A 23,731-nucleotide genomic window follows, 5' to 3' on the forward strand; every position below is an offset into this window, starting at 1 on the left:
ATATACAGTATATATATATATATATATATATATATATATATATATATATATATATAATAAAGTAATAAAACAAAAGTATTATATGAGCAAATTCTGTTGTGCTTGGCAATCATAAAAATGTAAAAACAAAAAATCCGAATTTTTAAACAACTTATAACTAGTGCTTCTACAGCAATATGATAAAAACAATATTTTAGAAATCACAATTATAGGGTAAATAAACATCAAACCAAAACAGTGATTGTAATTAGAATAAATCGGCCATTCTTACCTCTCCTGAATCTCTCCTGCTCCTGCGATCTGGTATCACTAGAGTATTCCCATTACTGCCCGGGACTATAGTAGAACCGATACTCATTCTGGGTCCAACTAACATGTACCGTTTGTCTCCAGATCTGTACTGGATGCTGTGACACAGAGTCCCGTCGTAATTTGCATCTTGTAAATACTTGGATGAACAGTCTGTAGATTTGGAGCACTGCATTACAATCAACACGATGATACTGATGAGAAAAAGCACTGAAACCGAGCCCAAAGTGATGATCAAATAAAATGTCACGTTGTTTTCCTCCTCGTCTTTTACTGCGTTTTTCACATCAGAAGCTGCAAAAGCCTCTTTGGGCTCCACAACTTTGACAATCACAGTCGCTGTTGCTGAGAGTGACACGTTCCCATTGTCTTTGACCAGTATGACCAGTTTATGCTGGGCCTCGTCTGTTTCTGTGAATGAGCGAAGGGTCCTTATCTGTCCTGTATAGCGGTCCAAACCAAACAGACTGTGCTCACTAACTTCCTGCAGTGAAAATAATAACCAGCCGTTGTATCCGATATCTGCGTCATAGGCTCTGACTTTAGTCACCAAATGACCTGCGTTCACATTGCGGGGAATCTCCTCCACACCCTCAGCAGAACCGTTAGCACTGACTGGATATAAGATCACTGGAACATTGTCGTTCTGATCCAGAATAAACACGTTCACTGTCACGTTACTGCTCAGAGACGGACTTCCAGAGTCTGTAGCAACAACTTGGAACTGAAACTTTTTTACGGTTTCAAAGTCAAATCTTTTGAGCGCACTAATTACGCCCGTATCAGAATTAATATTGAGGGATGAAGCCATATCACTTTGTGTCTGATCGCCTCTCATAATGTGATATGTAATAATTGCATTTTCATTTTTGTCTTTATCAGTGGCGCTCACAGAGAATATGGATTCACCGGGTCGATTATTTTCAAATAGGTAAATTTCAAGAGGGCTGTATGGAAATTGCGGTGTATTATCATTAACATCAGACACTTCTATGTTTAGAGTTTTCGACGCAGAGAGAGCTGGACTGCCTAAATCAGCTGCAGTTATTGTGATGTCATAATGTGACGCAACCTCCCGGTCTAAACTCTCTTTGGTCACTAGAGAATACATGTTTTGCTGGACATATGGCTTCAATTCAAACGGTACGTCCCCTGACAAGCTACAGACAACTTTACCGTTTATCCCTGAATCTTTGTCCGTTATGCTAATTAAAGAAATGACAGTCCCGGGTTTTGCGTCTTCAGAAATAATATTAGACAGCGACGTTACTTCGATCTCGGGTTCATTATCATTGACATCTATAATCTTAATGATAACATTGCAGTCAGTGTTCATTGGAGGGCGTCCCATATCCGAAGCTATAATGTTCAGACTATAAATTTCATTTTCTTCAAAATCAATTTTTCCTTTGACACGTATTTCACCCGTGACCTTATCTAACTCAAACATATCATGCACTTTACGCTGTACATTTCGTCCGTAAATATATTCAACCTCTCCATTAACGCCCTCATCGGAGTCAGTTGCATTAACAAAAGTAACCGTAAAACCGGGAGGGGCGTTCTCATTTAACGTAATAGTAAATGTGTCTCTGTTGCATATTGGACGGTTGTCGTTTACATCGAGGACTGTGACTGTTATATTTAAAGTCCCTGATTTCGGTGGATTTCCACCATCAATGGCAGTCAGAGTTAAAAAGTGTTTCTCTTGACTCTCCCGGTCTAAGAGTTTCTGTAAGACCAGAAAAGGACTTTTATCCCCGTATTCGCTGTCTCTTATCTCTATGTCAAAGTTATTATTTTGCCCAAGCCGATAAGATCGAATAGAATTAATGCCAACATCCAAATCCCTAGCAGTTGGAAGACCGAAGCGAGCACCTTTTACAGTGTTTTCTGCGATTTCAATGTGTATGTCTTTTTCCGGGAATGATGGAAAGTGGTCATTTACATCACTTATCTCAACCTCAACATAATGAACTTCGAGTGGATTTTCAACCGCAATCTTAAGGTTTAACAAACATGCGATATTGCCATCACAAATCTCCTCTCGGTCGATTTTCTTGTGAACATACAAAACGCCATTGTTCGGATTTACCTGGAAAAAAGTGTCCTTCGATCCCGAAACGATACGGAACCGTCTGTGCTCTAACGAGCTGACATCAAGACCGAAATCCTTCGCAATATTTCCCACAAGTGATCCATCTTTCAGCTCTTCTGGAATTGAGTATCTTATTTGAGCTGAAACCGGCTGCTTAAAGCCCAGCAGAAAAGACACACACAAAGCAATCCACCAGTACTCCCATCTGCGCCTTTGTCCACCGTCTTCCATCACGAGCGATTACAAAAGAGTATTCCAGAACTAGACATAAATCGTCGGTGATTAGACACAAAGGGAAAATTGCGCAGATTCTGCATTGATGTAAATAGTTCAAATGATGTTCTATATCGTATCGTTAGCCCACCGTACCCACAATATTTTTCTGCGTTTCACATCGGTCCCTCAGATGTGAAGAACAATACAGCACTGCGCACGTCATCATCAGGGGCAGGGCTTAATCGTAATGTCATATCCTAGAGCAATACTGGCACCAAGTGGTTTACTGTCCGTTTCAGACAACAAATATTTTATATGTTATGACGAACGCTGAAGACTTCAGCAGCTCTATAGGTGTACAGAGTAAAATGTTGCATTGTACAAGAACTGTATACTTGGCAACAAATGTTATGGTCAGCCTTCTCTTGAGTCAATTACAGGAATATTTTCGTGTGACAACACTATTATAAACCTAAATATCCTCACACTTAAAATATAGTAGTCTAAGTCCAAGCAGAGCAAAGACATGCATTTAATAACACAAAACTTATATTATAATACTGTATGTATATAAAGGTACTGTACGTCAAACAAAAAGAACAACAAACAGGCAAAAAAAGTGCAATTATGATGTCACTGATGTCAATGCTAAAGTTTGAAATTACTCCTTACCTCTCCTGAATCTCTCCTGCTCCTGCGATCTGGTATCACTAGAGTATTCCCATTACTGCCCGGGACTATAGTAGAACCGATACTCATTCTGGGTCCAACTAACATGTACCGTTTGTCTCCAGATCTGTACTGGATGCTGTGACACAGAGTCCCGTCGTAATTTGCATCTTGTAAATACTTGGATGAACAGTCTGTAGATTTGGAGCACTGCATTACAATCAACACAATGATACTGATGAGAAAAAGCACTGAAACCGAGCCCAAAGTGATGATCAAATAAAATGTCACGTTGTTTTCCTCCTCGTCTTTTACTGCGTTTTTCACATCCGAAGCTGCAAAAGCCTCTTTGGGCTCCACAACTTTGACAATCACAGTCGCTGTTGCTGAGAGTGACACGTTCCCATTGTCTTTGACCAGTATGACCAGTTTCTGCTGGGCCTCGTCTGTTTCTGTGAATGAGCGAAGGGTCCTTATCTGTCCTGTATAGCGGTCCAAACCAAACAGACTGTGCTCACTAACTTCCTGCAGTGAAAATAATAACCAGCCGTTGTATCCGATATCTGCGTCATAGGCTCTGACTTTAGTCACCAAATGACCTGCGTTCACATTGCGGGGAATCTCCTCCACACCCTCAGCAGAACCGTTAGCACTGACTGGATATAAGATCACTGGAACATTGTCGTTCTGATCCAGAATAAACACGTTCACTGTCACGTTACTGCTCAGAGATGGACTTCCAGAGTCTGTAGCGAGCACGTGGAACTGAAAAGTTTTCACAGTTTCAAAGTCGAAACTTTTTAACGCATGAATTACGCCTGTTTCTGAATTAATGTTCAGGAATGAAGCCATATCATTCTGTGTACCGTCACCTCTAATTACGTGATATGAAATTAAAGCATTATCATTCATATCTTTGTCGGAAGCACTGACAAAAAATATAGACGCACCGGGAGTATTGTTTTCAGTTAAGTAAAGCTCAAGAGGATTTGAAGAAAATTCTGGGACGTTGTCATTCACATCTGACACCTGTATACGAATAGTTTTGAATGCCAAAAGAGGAGGGTTACCTAAATCTGTTGCAGTAATTTTTATATCATATTCGGACACCTGCTCTCGATCCAAGCGCTCTTTCGTCACAAGTGAATACATATTATCCTGAACAGACTGTTTCAACTCAAATGGCACTTTGTTAGAAATGGCACACACAACTTTACCATTAAGCCCAGAGTCTTTATCACTTACACTTATGAGAGAAATAACGGTTCCGATTTTTGCGTCCTCTGAAACTACATTTGATAAAGATGTTACTTGTATTTCTGGTTTATTGTCATTCACATCCTCAACTTTAATGATGAGCTGACAATCGGTGTTCAAAGGAGGAACCCCCTTATCTGAGGCCCTGATCACCAAACTATAAATATCATTTTCCTCGAAGTCAATCAAACCTTTAACACGTATTTCACCAGTCGCCCGATCTAATTGAAATAAGTCGTGTATTTTAGGTTTCATGTTCCTACCGTACGTATATTCAACTTCACCATTCAGGCCACTATCTGCATCACTTGCATTTATAATTGTCACCACAGTATCAATAACTTTATTTTCATGCAAAGTTATCGTGAAGGCATCACTACTGCATATGGGGCGGTTATCGTTTACATCCAAAACAAAAATAGTGATATTAAGAGTGCCCGATTGTGGTGGATTTCCACCGTCTATTGCAGTCAGTAATAACCTGTGTATTTCAGTGGTTTCTCTATCTAGTGATTTCTGTAATACTAAAAAAGGATTTTTATCCCCGTAAACACTATCTTTGATTTCCAAATTAAAATGTCCATTCTTACTCAACTGGTAAAATCGGACTGAATTTATTCCCACATCCAGATCTCGAGCAATTGGAAGCTCAAATCGTGTTCCAGTTACAGTGTTTTCCCAAATTTCTAGATAGAGGTCCTTTTCGTGGAAAGAAGGGGTGTGATCATTCACATCTGTGATTTCAATCGCCACATAATGGACCTCGAGTGGTTTTTCGACAACTAATTTCAGATTTATCAAGCAGGCGCTATTTCCATCACATACCTTCTCTCTGTCGATATGCTTATCCACAAACAATGCGCCATTGTTCTGATTTACCTGGAAAAGAGCGTCATTTGATCCAGAAACAATACGGAACCGTCTGTCGACCAGCGTATTGACATCAAGTCCTAAATCCTTTGCAATGTTACCTACGACATATCCCTCTTTCAGTTCTTCTGCAATAGAGTATCTTATCTGAGCTGAAACCTGCCGACCGAAACACAGAAACGAAGATAAATAGAGAACAATCCACCAGTACTCATATCTGCGCCTTTGTCCTCCGTCTTCCATTGTGATCGTTTACGACACCGTTATTCAAAAGAACAAAATATGCTCGGTGATTAGAGGCCACACTATAATATTTACGTTAGATACATTGTGCAAAACAAAATTAATCCACAGTAAGTTATCGCCACTATAACCGCCTACCGTTACTGTTCATGAGCTCGAGTTTTCCTCTCGAATGTGAGGAACAATACAGCCTGTTTGGCGTCATCATAAAAAGGGCAGGACTTAATCTATTCCACAAATCCTAGAGCAACAGTGACATCGGGTGGATTGAAGAAAATTATATATATATATATAAAAGTTCAAATATATTAAATATTTATGTTAGGAATGTATAATTTTTACAGAATTGTATTGTGTGTGTGTGTGTGTGTGTGTGAGAGAGAGAGAGAGAGAGAGAGAATGTCAGTAATTATGGACAAGGAGTCAAGTGCATTCTCTTGAAATCGAAGCTGTTTCAGCACCAATGCAACGGACAGCTCCCAGCGAGTTGTCACTACGACAACAGAAATGTAGACATGTGGCATCAGTATGTGCATACTTTATTGTGCTATTGAACCGTGTTATGCTGCCATAAATAAAAAGCAAAACTTTCTATTTTGTAGTGCATTCAGATTAAAATCACAAATATATTATATAAACAACAAACCAACACAGTATTGACAGACAGATCATAATAAATCAGTCAATCTTACCTCTCCAGAATCTCTCCTGCTTCTGCGATCTGGTATCACTAGAGTATTCCCATTACTGCCCGGGACTATAGTAGAACCGATACTCATTCTGGGTCCAACTAACATGTACCGTTTGTCTCCAGATCTGTACTGGATGCTGTGACACAGAGTCCCGTCGTAATTTGCATCTTGTAAATACTTGGATGAACAGTCTGTAGATTTGGAGCACTGCATTACAATCGACACGATGATACTGATGAGAAAAAGCACTGAAACCGAGCCCAAAGTGATGATCAAATAAAATGTCACGTTGTTTTCCTCCTCGTCTTTTACTGCGTTTTTCACATCAGAAGCTGCAAAAGCCTCTTTGGGCTCCACAACTTTGACAATCACAGTCGCTGTTGCTGAGAGTGACACGTTCCCATTGTCTTTGACCAGTATGACCAGTTTCTGCTGGGCCTCGTCTGTTTCTGTGAATGAGCGAAGGGTCCTTATCTGTCCTGTATAGCGGTCCAAACCAAACAGACTGTGCTCACTAACTTCCTGCAGTGAAAATAATAACCAGCCGTTGTATCCGATATCTGCGTCATAGGCTCTGACTTTAGTCACCAAATGACCTGCGTTCACATTGCGGGGAATCTCCTCCACACCCTCAGCAGAACCGTTAGCACTGACTGGATATAAGATCACTGGAACATTGTCGTTCTGATCCAGAATAAACACGTTCACTGTCACGTTACTGCTCAGAGATGGACTTCCAGAGTCCGTAGCAACAACTTGGAACTGGAACGTTTTAACAGTTTCAAAGTCAAAACTCTTAAGCGCATAAATATTTCCAGTTTCCGAATTAATGTTTAGAAAAGATGTCACGTCGCCTTGATTTAGATTATATATTATTGCAGCATTTTCGTTTAAATCTTTGTCAAAGGCAGTGATGGAGAATATAGAAGCTCCAGGGGCATTGTTTTCAGGTAAATAGAGCTCAAATGAAATCTGAGTAAACTCTGGGAAGTTATCGTTCGCATCAGAGATCTGTACGTTTAATGTTTTAAAAGATGACAGAGGTGGACGTCCCAAGTCAGTGGCCGTTATTGTGATTTCATAACCCGACGTTACTTCTCTGTCTAACCGCCCCTTAGTCACTAACGAGTAAATGTTTTCTTTAAATGATGATTTCAGCTCAAAGGGTATGTATTGGGGTAATGTACAAATAACCTGTCCATTGACACCAGAGTCCTTATCTGAAACACTGATTAAGGCTATGGCTGTCCCGGGGTTAACATTTTCAGATACGACACTGGAAAGTGATGTTATCTCAATTTCAGGAGAGTTGTCATTAACATCTATAACTTTAATGCTGAGTTCTGCTTCAGCTATCAAAGGAGGCTGGCCTTTATCTGATGCTTGCACATCTAATTTAAATACATCTGTTTCCTCAAAGTCTACACTCCCTTTAACCTGTAATTCGCCTGTGATTTTGTTAAGTGTAAAGAGGTCGTGGATTTTCCCATCCAAATTTTCGCCTAAAGTGTATTCAATTTCGCCGTTTATTCCATCGTCTAGATCAGTTGCGTTAATTGTAATCACGATGGTGCCCAAAGGTGCATTTTCCCGGAGTGTTGCGGAGTATGATTCCCGACTGAAGACGGGACGATTGTCATTTACATCTAGGACAATAACGGTGATGTTAAGAGTACCTGATTTCGGTGGGTTTCCACCATCTGTAGCTGTCAGCGTGAGTCTATGTTTGCTCTGCCTTTCTCTGTCCAGTGCTTTCTTTAAAACTAAAAACGGTATTTTTATGGCATGCCTTTCCCGAACGTCGATTTCAAATAGTTCATTCGGACTTAATTTATAGTATCGAACCGTGTTCATTCCCAAATCAGGGTCTCGGGCAGTCTGGACTTGAAACCGTGTTCCCAACAGCGTATGTTCTGCTATTTCAAATTGCTGCTCAGATCTCGGGAAAATGGGTGGATTATCGTTTACGTCGGTTATTTCCACTTCTATGTAATGCACCTCCAAAGGGTTTTCAATGACGCTTTTCAAATTTATCGAACAAACAGGGTTTCCATCACACAGCTGCTCCCTGTCGATCCTCTTATTAACATACAACTCGCCATTGTTCTGTATTACCTGGAAAAGAGCGTCATCAGGCCCAGAAACAATTCGGAACCGTCGGTGCACTAAATTATTGACATCAAGGCTCAAATCCTTAGCAATATTTCCCACAACAGATCCCTCTTTTACCTCCTCTGGAACAGTGTATTTTATCTGAGCCGTAACCAGCTTCCCTGAGCACAGCAGAAAGGTGAGTGTAATCCACCAGTATGACCGTCTCTTCCATTGTCCTTCGGCTTCCATCGCAAATAAAGATATTCCAGTCATTTCTGAATACAAATGCTCCGCTTATGAATCACTAGCTCTTCCTGATATCTGATTTCAAGTACATTATCAAGTAACGAGCTTGCAGAATAAATGTACGATAAAATTGACCGTCACTCTGCTTCAAACGCACGGTAATACTGTCCTTCTGTCTGAATAAAACAGTGTTATTATTCTCTTTATTTGATGGGGTAGGGCTTACAAATGAACAGTACCCTAGAGTAATACTGACACCGTGTGGAGTGGATTCGGTAATGCAAAAATAAAGGGCTTTCCAACTAGATGGCTTAGACAAAAATCGTCCAAGGAAATTGTATTTTCTCAGCTGCCACTGCAAGGCTTTAAAAGAAAAAGGGTTTCAGCAACGGAAAAATAACTCTCTACAATGTGTACATAGGCATAAGCTTTCCTATGCGTGTCACTCATTCTTTGCAAAAACATAATCAGCTCATTTTTATGTATTCCAACAATGTCTCGAAGTTAAAATAGTTAACTTCAACTACACAGATCGCACCTGATGCCTAAAAGATACGGAGAGCAGAGACACAAACTTCAACTCTCAAATGCAACTTCATATCAACAACGTCGAAGACAGTGATTCATAAAGAAAAAAAACTTATAATAATTTAAAAATAAATTGATTTAAAAACAGACCACAAGAGCTGTAAGAGAACAGGCACAAAAATATTCCACCTAAATTTGCATTTTAAATCTACTGTAATATATATATATATATTATATATATATATATATACACACACACACACAATATATTGTATTATATTGTACTGTGTATATATATATATATATATATATATATATATATATATATATATATATATATCATCTGGGCCTTAAAACTGATGAGTTCTTTCTCAATAATTTCCTCCAACCCGATCTCATGAAAATTCGTACATAGTTGTCGAGTTGGCTGTTTCGTATGGTCTCGCACGATCCTCCGTCTTTATTCTCTCAAGTTCATCGCTGAACACTCCCTAACACAACTCTTTCTTTCTGTCTCTCCAAAATGATACCACACATCAAAATAGCAATCCTTGCTAAAATAACCATGTGATCCACTATTCAAATATAAAATAAATAAATAAATTATTTATTTTACATAAAATCTGAAATATTTACTCAGCTTGCAAACAAAAAAAATCTTTATATTTGATCGTTACACTGTCAATACGTTTTCAATAATAATTAATTAGCCATTCTTACCTCTCCAGAATCAGGACAAATGTCACACACTGTAATGCATTATAGTGATTGATATAGGAATATATAGTGATATATTGGCAGTGATAATTTATGAAAGGACAGTTCCCCGAACTCAGAACATTCAGTAGGTATATTACACAATGTGTTAAGCAAGCGTGGCAAACACAGAGACAGCCTAACAAACAAACAAGCATATTGATAAAATTCATACCTTGAATGCACTGCAAATTTCTTGGTTAAAAGCGTCTGCCAGATACATAGCCTACATATAGCCTAACGTTAATTTCAGCACCTCGAACAGCTCCTCGATAAGTGTTCTTCTACACATTAAAAGAAGAAAATGACAACCCAACATTCAGCTAATAGTAAATATGCACCTTACCTCTCCAGAATCTCTCCTGCTCCTGCGATCTGGTATCACTAGAGTATTCCCATTACTGCCCGGGACTATAGTAGAACCGATACTCATTCTGGGTCCAACTAACATGTACCGTTTGTCTCCAGATCTGTACTGGATGCTGTGACACAGAGTCCCGTCGTAATTTGCATCTTGTAAATACTTGGATGAACAGTCTGTAGATTTGGAGCACTGCATTACAATCAACACGATGATACTGATGAGAAAAAGCACTGAAACCGAGCCCAACGTGATGATCAAATAAAATGTCACGTTGTTTTCCTCCTCGTCTTTTACTGATTTTTTCACATCCGAAGCTGCAAAAGCCTCTTTGGGCTCCACGACTTTGACAATCACAGTCGCTGTTGCTGAGAGTGAAACGTTCCCATTGTCTTTGACCAGTATGACCAGTTTATGCTGGGCCTCGTCTGTTTCTGTGAATGAGCGAAGGGTCCTTATCTGTCCTGTATAGCGGTCCAAACCAAACAGACTGTGCTCACTAACTTCCTGCAGTGAAAATAATAACCAGCCGTTGTATCCGATATCTGCATCATAGGCTCTGACTTTAGTCACCAAATGACCTGCGTTCACATTGCGGGGAATCTCCTCCACACCCTCAGCAGAACCGTTAGCGCTGACTGGATATAAGATCACTGGAACATTGTCGTTCTGATCCAGAATAAACACGTTCACTGTCACGTTACTGCTCAGAGATGGACTTCCAGAGTCTGTAGCGAGCACGTGGAACTGAAAAGTTTTCACCGTTTCAAAGTCGAAACTTTTAAGCGCATATATATGTCCATTATCCGAATTGACATTGAGGAAGGGTGCAATGTGACTTTTTCCTCCATCTTCTCTAATTATTTGATAAGTTATCGCAGCATTTTCATTCAAGTCTTTGTCGATGGCGCTAACAGAGTATATTGATGCGCCTGGGGGATTATTTTCCATTAGATACAGTTCTAACGGATTGCGAGGAAATTCAGGAACGTTATCGTTCACGTCTGATATCTGCACTGTCAGTGTTTTGACCGAGGACAGAGGCGGTTGACCAAGATCTGTGGCTGTTATTGTGACATCATATTGAGACATAAGCTCTCTATCTAGCTTTGCACTCGTCACAAGAGAGTACATATTTTCTTTAAAAGACGGCTTTAGTTCAAAAGGTACATTGTCAGATATTCTACAAACAACTTTGCCATTGACGTCCGAATCTTTATCGGTAATGCTAACAAGCGAAATGACCGTCCCTGGTTTTGCATCTTCAGGAACTACATCAGACAGGGAAGTAATTTCTATCTCTGGTCTATTGTCATTTACGTCAATCACTTTAATGATAATTCTACAGTTGCTTGTCTTCGGTGGTTGCCCTTTATCTGCCGCTATAACACCAACTCTATAAACATCGTTTTTCTCAAAATCAACATTGCTTTTCATACGGATTTCACCTGTATTATTGTTCAAATTAAAAGTGTGGTAAACTAGTCTTTCGATATTTTTAATAAATGAATAAACAATTTCGGCATTCTGGCCTTCATCTAAATCAGTAGCATTCAATTTAATGACAAGAGTATCCACAAGAGCGTTTTCTTGCAGTGTAATAGAATAAACCTCTTGGCTAAATTTAGGCCTGTTGTCATTGTCATCCAGAACTGTGACGTTAATAATTACACTCCCTGATCGTGGTGGATTCCCACCGTCAACAGCAGTCAGTATTAGACTGTGCTTTATCTGACGCTCCCTATCAAGCAATTTACGTAATTTCAAGATTGGGACTTTTTTGTCTCCCCCATTTTCGCGAAGCTCAAGTTCAAAATTCTCGGTTTGACTCAGTTTATAAAAGCGAACAGAATTCATGCCAAAATCAGGGTCCTGTGCTTCCTGCAACGGAATGTCCTCACCCGGTGGGGTTGATTCTGCTATTTCTATCACCACATCTTTATCAGCAAAACTGGGTGCATGGTCATTTACGTCAGATATTTCAACTTCTACATAATGAACTTCAAGTGGATTTTCAACCACGGTTTTTAGACTTATCAAACAAGCAACAATTCCATCACATAGCTCCTCTCTGTCGATTCGTTTGTGCACATACAAGATACCATTGTTCTGGTTTACCTGAAAAAGGGCGTCATTTGATCCAGAGACGATACGGAATCGTCTGTCCACCAATGTATTGACATCAAGACTCAAATCCTTAGCAATATTTCCCACAATAGATCCCTCTTTCACCTCTTCTTGAATAGTGTATCTTATCTGAGCTGAAACCTGCCGTCCGAAACACAGCAGCAAAAAGAAACAGAGAGCAAACCACCAGTACTCCCATCTGCGCCTTTGTTCTCCGGCATCCATACTAAAAAACATCGTCTAAGGAATTAAGGTAGGCTATAATTGTTCTTATAACGATTACCGCATGAACCTCTTAAAATGCTTCCGAGAAGTATATGAGAACATCTCTTACTCGAATATCACGCAAATAATCCCTTGTATCGACCTCAGGCTCAAAGAGCAGTCAGTGCGCTCCAGCCTGGGTTAAAAACCATCGTGACGAAAACAAGGAGGTCCGTGACCAAATCCGTTTTCTTGTGAAATACTGACACCATGAGGTCTACTGCAGCGTGTGAAGACTATAAGACATTATTTTATGCGCTTTAACTATAGCGGAAAGACAGCGAGCAAATGTTAAATCCTTCTCCAGGCATGGTCTGATTATATAAAGTTACATTTAAATCACAACACAAAACATAACATAATAGATAACACTTATTGAATCACTAAAACCACAGGATATATAGCACACACACACACACACACACACACACACACACACACACAACCGTAACACCACACCGTCCAATCCAAATTGCCCGACAGCACTTTTCAGCCCCACTACCCTGAACAGTTCCCCGCGAAAAAATGATAACACAAAAGTAACTTGCAACAGTTACCTTGATCTTACCCATAAAAAAAATAACGTTTTTGTGTGTGACCTAATATAGTCAGGTCGATCTAATAATGTTAAATAATATTTTTGACTTTGAAAGTTTACCAGACAAATATATATATATATATATATATATATATATATATATATATATATATATATATTTCAGTGTAGGGACGAGTTTGACGCATGCCTATATATAGCAATAGTAAAAGCAGTATGATAATAGGCTGTCATTCCGAACTGAGCCATACTTAATTTCTGTTGAATAAGGAAATTATTTAAAATGTTTCCCCCGAAAATGTAAAAGAGTCTTGACAGTTGCGTATTCATTAGGCATTATGAGGTCATGTCATGTAGTAACATTTTTTAATATGAACAAGTTGGTGATATATGATTATAATTACTCTAAGATACAAGAAATTTTTCATAAGTAGGAATTCAATGACATTTTGTCACTTGAACTTGAGAAACCACGTATGGATGTTGCAGACAGACAAAGTGAATAAACAATGGAGATCTCATCTAACTACTAAAAATTGCATCTTGTCTATCAATATGTTTGTTTTACCAGAGGCTAAATGAGTGCAGCAAAATTAGCTTAATAAAACAGCTTAAAATTGTTTTTAAATGCACCTTACCTCTCCAGAATCTCTCCTGCTCCTGCGATCTGGTATCACTAGAGTATTCCCATTACTGCCCGGGACTATAGTAGAACCGATACTCATTCTGGGTCCAACTAACATGTACCGTTTGTCTCCAGATCTGTACTGGATGCTGTGACACAGAGTCCCGTCGTAATTTGCATCTTGTAAATACTTGGATGAACAGTCTGTAGATTTGGAGCACTGCATTACAATCAACACGATGATACTGATGAGAAAAAGCACTGAAACCGAGCCCAAAGTGATGATCAAATAAAATGTCACGTTGTTTTCCTCCTCGTCTTTTACTGCGTTTTTCACATCCGAAGCTGCAAAAGCCTCTTTGGGCTCCACAACTTTGACAATCACAGTCGCTGTTGCTGAGAGTGACACGTTCCCATTGTCTTTGACCAGTATGACCAGTTTCTGCTGGGCCTCGTCTGTTTCTGTGAATGAGCGAAGGGTCCTTACCTGTCCTGTATAGCGGTCCAAACCAAACAGACTGTGCTCACTAACTTCCTGCAGTGAAAATAATAACCAGCCGTTGTATCCGATATCTGCGTCATAGGCTCTGACTTTAGTCACCAAATGACCTGCGTTCACATTGCGGGGAATCTCCTCCACACCCTCAGCAGAACCGTTAGCACTGACTGGATATAAGATCACTGGAACATTGTCGTTCTGATCCAGAATAAACACGTTCACTGTCACGTTACTGCTCAGAGACGGACTTCCAGAGTCTGTAGCGAGCACGTAAAATGTAAAAATTTTGGCTGTCTCAAAATCAAAACTTTTCAGCGCATAAACTGCGCCTGTCTCAGAATTAATATTTAGGAAAGGTGTCATGTCACTTTTTGTTCCGTTCCCTTTAATAATTTGATATGAAATCATAGAGTTTTCATTTATGTCTTGGTCAAATGCACTCAGAGTGAGAATGGACGCACCTGCAGCGTTGTTTTCTCTTAAATATAATTCGATGGGATTCAGGGTAAATTCAGGTGAATTGTCATTAACATCTGATACCTGCACACTCAGAGTTTTATAAGAGGACAGTAGTGGCTGACCCAAATCAGTCGCTGTTATTGTGATGTCATAATGTGATATGATTTCACGGTCCAGGTGCCCTTTAGTCACTAAAGAGTACATATTTTCCTGAACTGAGGGTTTTAATTCAAATGGAACGTTTTCTGAAAGAGAGCACACAACTTTGCCGTTAACACCACTGTCTCTGTCAGTAACACTAATGAGTGAGATTACAGTACCGGGCTTAGAATCTTCGGGTACAACGTTCGATAGTGACGTCACTTCGATGTCGGGTTTATTATCGTTCGTGTCCAAAATTTTTATGACTACTCTACAATCGGTTGTCATAGGCGGCTGACCATCATCAGATGCTTGAACATCAAGTTTGTAAACTGAATACTCCTCAAAGTCCACATTGCCTTTCACACGAATGTCACCTGTCACTTTATCCAAACTAAATATTTCATAGACATTTGGGTTCTGATCGTTGCCAAACATGTAAGTGACCTCTCCATTTAGGCCGTAATCTCGATCACTTGCTTGTACCTGAATGACCAGTGTTCCGATTTGAATATTTTCTTCTAATGTGGTAGAATACATATCTTGACCAAAAACAGGTCTATTGTCATTGATATCAAGAACATTAATTGTAATATTGAGTGTCCCTGATCTTTGTGGATTCCCACCGTCGATTGCTGTTAAAAGTAAATTATATTCATCATTGAGCTCGCGGTCAAGAGGCTTTTGTAAAACCAAAAATGGTAGTTTATCTTCTCCCTGATCTCTCACTTCCAGATCAAAGTGTTCATTTTGTGTTAATTTGTATGAACGAATAGAATTTACCCCTGCATCCGGGTCGCGCGCAGCCTTAAGCTGAAAGCGCGTCCCTCGAGCTGTTGATTCTGAAATCTCCAATCGTTTCTCATGTTCTCTAAAACTGGGTGAATTATCATTTATATCCGTCACTTCCACTCCAATATAATGTATTTCTAGTGGATTTTCAACGACAATCTTCAAGTTTATCGGGCATGCGCTATTACTTTTACACAGCGCCTCTCGATCGATGTTTTTATGAACATGCAAGACGCCATTCTGATTTACCTGAAATAAATCGTCACTAGATCCAGAAACGATACGGAATCGTCTGTCCTCCAAAGAACTTATATCAAGGCCCAAATCCTTAGCAATATTTCCCACGATGGTTCCCTCTTTTACTTCCTCTGGAATCGTGTATCTTATCTGAGCTGAAACCTGCTGTCCGAAGAATAGCAGAAGAGAGAAACACAAAGCAATCCACCAGTACTCCCATCTGCGCCTTTGTCCTCGGTGTTCCATCATGAATCAAATGCTTATAACCGCAATATAGATTAATGTTGCCTTTGCGATTTCGTCATAAATCCTCAGAGATTTCGTAAAATGTTTCATTATAATTAAACTGATCAACATAATCCACATCGTCTACCATGCATCTTTAACCAGACCACGCAACAACTATCGTTGTGCTTTTGGAGGAGAGGTGCACGCTGCGTGACGCAAATCATCTTTAAGGCGATGGGCTGTGATTCATAACGTTTCCTGGTGTAATACTGACACCATGAGGTTAACTGAGAATATAGCAGTCAATGAAGGATATCATTGATTCTATTGGTTAGAGGAAACATTAGGATCTCCTGTTTTTAGGTCTAGAAAGATGAATTTCCTGTTGCTCAATTGGTAACACATGGCGCTTCTAAGCTAAGATCCTGGGTTTGATTCCAACAGAGCCTTAAAGGATAGTTCACCCCCAAAAAAGAAAATCTTTCATCATTTACTCACCCTCAAGCCATCCAAGATGTGTATGACGTCCTTTCTTCTGTTGAACACAAATGAAGATTTTTACAAGAATATCTCAGCTCTATAGGTCCATACAATGCCATGGAATGGGGGCCAAAACACCAAATATCACATAAAACATCATAAAATTAATCCATATGACCCTAGTGGTTTAATCAATGTCTTAGGTTTTGGGTGAGAACAGACCAAAATGTAATTCTTTTGTCACTGTAAATCTTGACAGCAGTCTCCTTGGCGATTTCAAGGTCGATTACACTTCCAATAGCTCCATCTAGTGCTCTGCCTTTGCGTCCAGCACTAGGAAGTGTAATCAAGCTTGAAATCATGATTGTGCCTAGAGACTTTAACATAAGTTATATTTAGGTTTGTTCTCTCCCAAAACCGATTGGATCACGCATGGATCCATGGAAGCATGGATTAAACCACTGGAGTCTTTTGGATAACTTTTATGATGCCTTTATGTGATTTTTGGACCTTCAGAGTTCTGGCCTCCATTCACTTGCATTGCAAGGACCTACAGAGCTGAGATATTCTGCAAAAAATCTTAATTTGTGTTCTGCGGAAGAAAAAAGTCACACATCTGGTATGGCATGAGGGTGAGTAAATGATAAGAAAATGTTCATTTTTGGGTGAATAATTCCTTTAAATGATTTCAGTTATTTTGGTAAGACTCAACTGGTTAAGCATGGCGCCAACTACTGGGTTCTATTCACAGACAAACAAACATACTGATAAAATGTATACCCAGAATGCACTGTGGGTTTCTTTCGATAAAAGCGTCTGCCAAATGCATACATGTAAATTAATGTACTTAGAATTTCAGCACCTCGAACAGCTCCTCGATAAGTGTTCTTCTACACATTAAAAGAAGAAAATGACAACCCAACATTCAGCTAATAGTAAATATGCACCTTACCTCTCCTGAATCTCTCCTGCTCCTGCGATCTGGTATCACTAGAGTATTCCCATTACTGCCCGGGACTATAGTAGAACCGATACTCATTCTGGGTCCAACTAACATGTACCGTTTGTCTCCAGATCTGTACTGGATGCTGTGACACAGAGTCCCGTCGTAATTTGCATCTTGTAAATACTTGGATGAACAGTCTGTAGATTTGGAGCACTGCATTACAATCAACACGATGATACTGATGAGAAAAAGCACTGAAACCGAGCCCAAAGTGATGATCAAATAAAATGTCACGTTGTTTTCCTCCTCGTCTTTTACTGCGTTTTTCACATCCGAAGCTGCAAAAGCCTCTTTGGGCTCCACAACTTTGACAATCACAGTCGCTGTTGCTGAGAGTGACACGTTCCCATTGTCTTTGACCAGTATGACCAGTTTCTGCTGGGCCTCGTCTGTTTCTGTGAATGAGCGAAGGGTCCTTATCTGTCCTGTATAGCGGTCCAAACCAAACAGACGGTGCTCACTAACTTCCTGCAGTGAAAATAATAACCAGCCGTTGTATCCGATATCTGCGTCATAGGCTCTGACTTTAGTCACCAAATGACCTGCGTTCACATTGCGGGGAATCTCCTCCACACCCTCAGCAGAACCGTTAGCACTGACTGGATATAAGATCACTGGAACATTGTCGTTCTGATCCAGAATAAACACGTTCACTGTCACGTTACTGCTCAGAGACGGACTTCCAGAGTCTTTGGCCACGACAAAGAACTGGAATGTTTTCTGAGACTCGAAGTCAAAGCTCTTCAATGAGTAGACGGTACCATTTACCTCATTAATGTTCAGGAAAGTTGCCATGCTTTGGTCTGAATTCACGCGATCAACTGAATATGAGACTCGTGCGTTTTCACCTTCGTCTAAATCATCTGCACGTAACGAGAAAACGGCGATTCCTGGTTTATTGTTTTCAACTACGTAGAACGTGTACGGGTTTTGAATAAATACAGGACTGTTGTCGTTAACATCTGTGACGTCGACATGAATTAGTCTTGTAGATGACAGTGGTGGATTCCCCAGATCTTTGGCTGTTATTGTGATGTCATAAAACGATTTAGATTCTTTGTCGAGGTATTCCTTTGTCAACAAAGAATAAAAGTTGCCATCAGAAGACGGCTTTAGGTCAAAGGGAACATCCTTAGGCAGAGAGCAAATTATCTTCCCGTTCATACCTGAGTCCAGGTCTGTAACTCCCATCAAAGCTACGACTGTCCCAGGAAGCGCATCCTCGGGAATGTGACTATATAGTGAGGTGACTTCAATCTCAGGCTGGTTGTCGTTAACATCCTCAACTTTTACAAGCACATTACACTGTGTAGAAAGGGACACGGCCCCCTTATCCGCAGCCAATATTTTAAGCTCATAAACCTGCCTATCCTCAAAATTTAGCTCACCTTTTATCTTTAACTCCCCCGTCAAACTATCTAAATCAAAAACCTCAGATGCTCCGTTCCTGAATTTGTTCCTTAATGAGTATTCTATTTGCCCGTTGACTCCTTCATCTGAATCTGAAGCATTGACCCGCAATAGAAATGTTCCTTCCGGAGCATCTTCTTTCACCAACACTGTGTATTTTTGCTTATTACAAATGGGGGCGTTATCATTAATATCTGACACAACAATAGTAATATTTAAAGTAGTTGATTTCTGTGGCTTGCCACCGTCAGTCGCGGTTAATATTAGATTATGCCTTGCATTATTTTCTCTGTCAAGAGGTTTTTGTAGAATGAGGAAGGGAATCTTACCTTCATCCCCCAAGTCCTCCGTTTCTAAGCGAAAATACTGATTTTGACTTAGTTTATAGGACTGCAGGGCGTTTGTGCCTATATCTGGGTCGTGAGCAGTTTCTAACTGAAATCGAGCTCCTGTCGTGGCAGATTCAAGTATTTCCAAATTATATTTTTCATCCAGAAAACTAGGTGGATTATCATTGACATCGATAATGTCAACTGATATCTTATGCATTTCGAGTGGATTTTCGATTACTGCTTTAAGGTGAATGAGACAAGGGTTAGTTTTAGCACACAGCTCCTCTCTGTCTATCCTCTGGTTCACAAACAAAGCGCCGTCTTCATGATTTACCCGAAAGAGCTCTTGCTTTGTCCCCGCAACTATACGCAAATTCCTGTTGTCCATTGAAGTCGCGTCAATTCCTAAATCTTTTGCAATATTCCCCACAGTAACTCCAATTTTAGATTCCTCTTGAAGGGAATAGTTTATCTGGGAGGCGCGTCCTTCAGAATAAAACAACAGACAAATAAGAGAAAAAATCTTCCTGATCCATGCTCTCGTATTTCCTCTTGCCATGCTTCCTCTGGACACCATTGAAACTACTTTAAGCACATGCAACCGACTCATTTATGTTATCCCAGAACGCAAATGAACTGAAAGATTTAAAATCGCATTTCCGTCGGTCGTGGTGGCTCATTGTTCAACGCCAAAGCAATGTCTGACACTGGCTCGACGAGATGATTCTGTTAAACACGCCTGTGCGTAATTCCTAATATTATAGCGCCACTTAGAGTCACACTGCAAAGCTGCATCATATCAGACCTGTAAAGGAGACGCCGAAACAAAGGAGATATCACTTAATTAAAGTTTAGTTCAATTTTATTGAACCATAGCAAAAGTAAAATTTCAAATGAAAGTTAATTTTCATCTCTGTTTTTAGTTTTTAGTTAAAACGATGCAAACTGAAGTTATCATTTTAACCTTCAAACTGTTAGCTAGCATCTTGCATAGTCTTGTAATACTTGCAAAGTCTGTAAAAGTGACTAGATTACAACCTGCCCCTATTAGAACCTGCTATTAGTGTCTTTACCTATTTGCCTGTATTGTGTTGTGGCTTTGTTGTGTGTTCACTGTGATGCACCAAAATTAGCTAATGGATCTTTATTGCCATTATGTTATATGACAAAGTTAATAAATGGCTTTTATTGACACCATTGTGTGTGTGTGTGTGTGTGTGTGTGTGTGTGTGTGTGTGTGTGTGTATTAGTTTTAGTTTATTGCAGTTTCTTTTTTTATTATTAGATTAGATACAGTTGTTAGAGGCTTTTAAGATGTCATAAAGTCATGTTACAACGTGCACCCTCACTTTTCACTTCCCTTCTTTCCAGGTAGATAACGAGAAGTACACGTTGTATTCACAAAAATGACCACATATTTGTACCAGACTTGTGTACAGTTAATGTGAAAAAATACAAATTCTTTGAACCCCAAAATGCATTTACACAAACTTGAGAAAACCAAAAAGTGCTAGTTTGAGCATCACTCTCCCATCTCCTGTACATATAATTGATAGGCCTATAGGCAAGGGATATGTAGACTAGTGTTATGTCTTGTTGTTGTTATTTCAATTTCGATTTTATATTAAGCTTATTTGTATTGAGCTTTTATAGAATACATACTGTTCCAAAGCAGCTTTTCAGAAAATAGAGAAATATATTAATAAATAGCAGATAAATAATATGTAGTAAAATTATTATTATTATTATTATTATTAAGAAAAACAAAAAAGTAGGCAGTAGGCTACCATTCAGTTTTATTGAGTGTTAGGCCTCTTTGGCATTTTTTGTTTGACATTTTTTTCGATCAACATTTAAATCAAATCGTTTTATCATCCTTTAAGCGAGTAAATGAGTCAGACGTTATGTTCAAGTCTGTCTTCTGTCTGATTGTATGGTGAACAGTGACACCGTGTGGTTTAGTTACACAGATCACGTGACAAAATCGCCCCACCCACCCCTCTTGTGTTCCCTCCCTCCGTGTTCCTTTTTGTGTGAGCATTTCCAGATCTGTGCTGGTCTGGGGAACATGAGCCTTGAAAATACCACGCACGTGACACTAGAGGGCAGAGTGAAGTGTTTCGAAGCTCAAGGGCTTTCCATCCTGGCATACTCTGTTACAGTAAAAACTTTCAGCGTGTTATATTATTCACTCTTTAATGTTAGTACTGTCATCTTCACCAGCATTCATATTAATAAAGACATCCATAGAGTAATATACATTTTAGCATTGTTCTTTATGTGTAGTTCATTACATATATGGTTTATGTTTTATGTATAATTCAATGACTCGGTTTGGTTCTCATTTACTACGATGCCCGGATGCGGCGAGCTGTGCATCAAATTACACCCTGCGACCTGCATCATGCACCCCCTCCCCGCCTGCAGTCCTTTACCGTGGCAACGGATTCTCGGAGAGGCGGGTCGCTGTCTATGGTGCTGAACGCTGCGGTCTCCAGAGGACGGGGCAGCAAAGAAACCATAGTAACAGTACTCCTGATACTTTATTGATACTTTTTAATTTTGACAGCCTAATTTATGTCACTCCTTAATTATGACTGTTTACCCCCTTAAACAACACCCCACCTTCTGTCTTTCATATTCGGTCGCCAAGAGACACTCTCCCGTTTCCTACAAACCAGCAGTCAGCGCGATTTATCTGAGTGAGGTGTGTGTGTGCGTGCGTGTGTGTGTGTGTGTGTGTGTGTGTGTGTGTGTGTGTGTGTGTGTGTGTGTGTGTGCTGCAGTCTCTGCATGCTGTAAGGCAGGGGAGAGAGAAATCTGGGTCAAGAGGAAAAAAGAGGCTCAATTTCTGATCCAAAACCAGGCAGTAATCCAGCCAGGACAGCAATTCAAATCTTTTACTGTTTATGTTTCAGTATTAACAGAAGAAGAGAGAAATAGACACAGATTTAGTATCAGAGAGTTTGAGACGATAATTTGAGTGTGGCTTTGTCATGAGTTTTAATCTAAAAGAAAAAGTTGACCTGAAATTAAACTGAGGAATCTGCATAAACTCATCTGCAGATATGACCTCATCTTTACCCAGTAACCCATCCAAAAAAAAGCACGATCTGGCCAACCACGCCACACTCATATCCACACAGCTGAACATCATGATAGCAAAGATATCAGTGCACAAAAAGCCACTTGATACTACAGTTGATATACGTAGATTAGTTATATCTTTCTCTCCATATTTAAAAGATAATAATCATAACAGTGTAATGTAAAAACAATTTGTTTATATTACTTTTACTCCAGTGCATCTGTTTTTCCACAGGCTGATTGCTGCTCAAACTGGCAAGAGTTATACAAGCTACAAACACATTGCAAATGCAATGTACCATCTCATTTTATGTAGTTCTGAATGAAATGGAAAATGACAGAAATCACTCACTATTGTCGGTGAGATTGTTTTTTTTTTTTTTATTTATTTTTTTTTTCGTTAATATGCAGCACAAATATATCAGCAGATAATCATGAGCAAAGAGGGTCTGGTTAGTTTTCTCCCAGGCAGAGCACGCATGCTTAAGGAAGGCGGTTTGTCTGCTTAATAGCACAAATGCAGGCAGAGCAATGCAATAGAATAACTGCATTAAGAAAATACAATATGTTCTTGGTCATTCATTCAGTGGAAAGAAGAGAAGAAAGAGACATTAGGGACTTGAGGGCATAAGAGTTGGCCTACAATCCTGACAGGGCCACCCTGTGCTTTATGAACTAGCCACCTATAAAAAAGCAGCCCATTTTTTATATTACAACATAAGCAGAGAGAGAAAGGAGTGACCAACTTCTAGCTGCACTCACTGATCGAACCCTCCTTCATGCTCTCTGCTCTCTTTGATATACAATCACAGATAACACATTTGAATTTTAGCATTCTTCTAGAAATTTAGCTCTATTTCATGCCGATTGCCTTAAATAGTGTTTATTTGACATCACTGCTCATGTCTGAGCATTAGCCAATTCTGTGAAACAGCTATTACAGCACCTTTAAGTGCCTTTGAATCTATGGTGGACTGTTTTAAAAAGGTTTACATTTAAGAATGTAAACATTCGGCATTTGTTCCTCTTAAATGGAAATTCTAAGATATATATATCTTTTGTATATGTATAATTCTTTGTAGAGAATGCACGTCTTTGTCAAGAAGCATGCTGTACCAGAGCCGGTCTTAACATTGATCCACTAATATT

General features: G+C 39.5%; 3 protein-coding genes across 3 annotated transcripts; all 3 read right to left on the bottom strand.

The window, feature by feature from the left end:
• Window positions 1–6,330: 6,330 nt before the first annotated feature.
• LOC127417857 (protocadherin alpha-2-like) lies at window positions 6,331–8,747 on the bottom strand. Its single transcript, XM_051658093.1, has one exon. The coding sequence runs from the start codon at window positions 8,719–8,721 to the stop codon at window positions 6,331–6,333; it is 2,391 nt and encodes a 796-aa protein (XP_051514053.1). The 5' UTR covers window positions 8,722–8,747.
• A 1,340-nt stretch (window positions 8,748–10,087) lies between these two features.
• LOC127417858 (cadherin-related tumor suppressor-like) lies at window positions 10,088–16,323 on the bottom strand. Its single transcript, XM_051658094.1, has 4 exons — window positions 13,920–16,323; window positions 13,389–13,446; window positions 10,325–12,607; window positions 10,088–10,117 (listed from the first exon to the last, which is right to left on the bottom strand). Exons 1-4 carry the CDS (start codon window positions 16,286–16,288, stop codon window positions 10,088–10,090), a joined length of 4,740 nt encoding a protein of 1,579 aa, XP_051514054.1. The 5' UTR covers window positions 16,289–16,323.
• Window positions 16,324–17,425: 1,102 nt separating this feature from the next.
• pcdh2aa1 (protocadherin 2 alpha a 1) lies at window positions 17,426–19,712 on the bottom strand. Its single transcript, XM_051658095.1, has 3 exons — window positions 19,493–19,712; window positions 17,700–19,357; window positions 17,426–17,488 (listed from the first exon to the last, which is right to left on the bottom strand). Exons 1-3 carry the CDS (start codon window positions 19,710–19,712, stop codon window positions 17,426–17,428), a joined length of 1,941 nt encoding a protein of 646 aa, XP_051514055.1.
• Window positions 19,713–23,731: the final 4,019 nt, after the last annotated feature.

Source organism: Myxocyprinus asiaticus, chromosome 27 (genome assembly GCF_019703515.2).
Source record: "Myxocyprinus asiaticus isolate MX2 ecotype Aquarium Trade chromosome 27, UBuf_Myxa_2, whole genome shotgun sequence".
Classification (NCBI taxonomy): domain Eukaryota; kingdom Metazoa; phylum Chordata; class Actinopteri; order Cypriniformes; family Catostomidae; genus Myxocyprinus; species Myxocyprinus asiaticus.

Excerpts from the sequence above, each read along its gene's own strand:
- LOC127417857 (XM_051658093.1), bottom strand. The coding sequence starts at position 8,721 with ATGACTGGAATATCTTTATTTGCGATGGAAGCCGAAGGACAATGGAAG.
- LOC127417858 (XM_051658094.1), bottom strand. The coding sequence starts at position 16,288 with ATGATGGAACACCGAGGACAAAGGCGCAGATGGGAGTACTGGTGGATT. Across the intron at positions 13,447-13,919 it reads AGAGATTCTGGAGAGGTAAG|TATATATATATATATATATA; the intron begins GTGCATTTAAAA and ends CCTACACTGAAA. Across the intron at positions 10,118-10,324 it reads GCAGGAGAGATTCTGGAGAG|GCTGTCTCTGTGTTTGCCAC; the intron begins GTAAGGTGCATA and ends TTTGTTTGTTAG.
- pcdh2aa1 (XM_051658095.1), bottom strand. The coding sequence starts at position 19,712 with ATGCATAAGATATCAGTTGACATTATCGATGTCAATGATAATCCACCT. Across the intron at positions 19,358-19,492 it reads GGAGGACTTGGGGGATGAAG|ATATTAATGATAACGCCCCC; the intron begins GTAAGATTCCCT and ends TTGTTGTGTCAG. Across the intron at positions 17,489-17,699 it reads GCAGGAGAGATTCAGGAGAG|AACCCAGTAGTTGGCGCCAT; the intron begins GTAAGGTGCATA and ends GTCTGTGAATAG.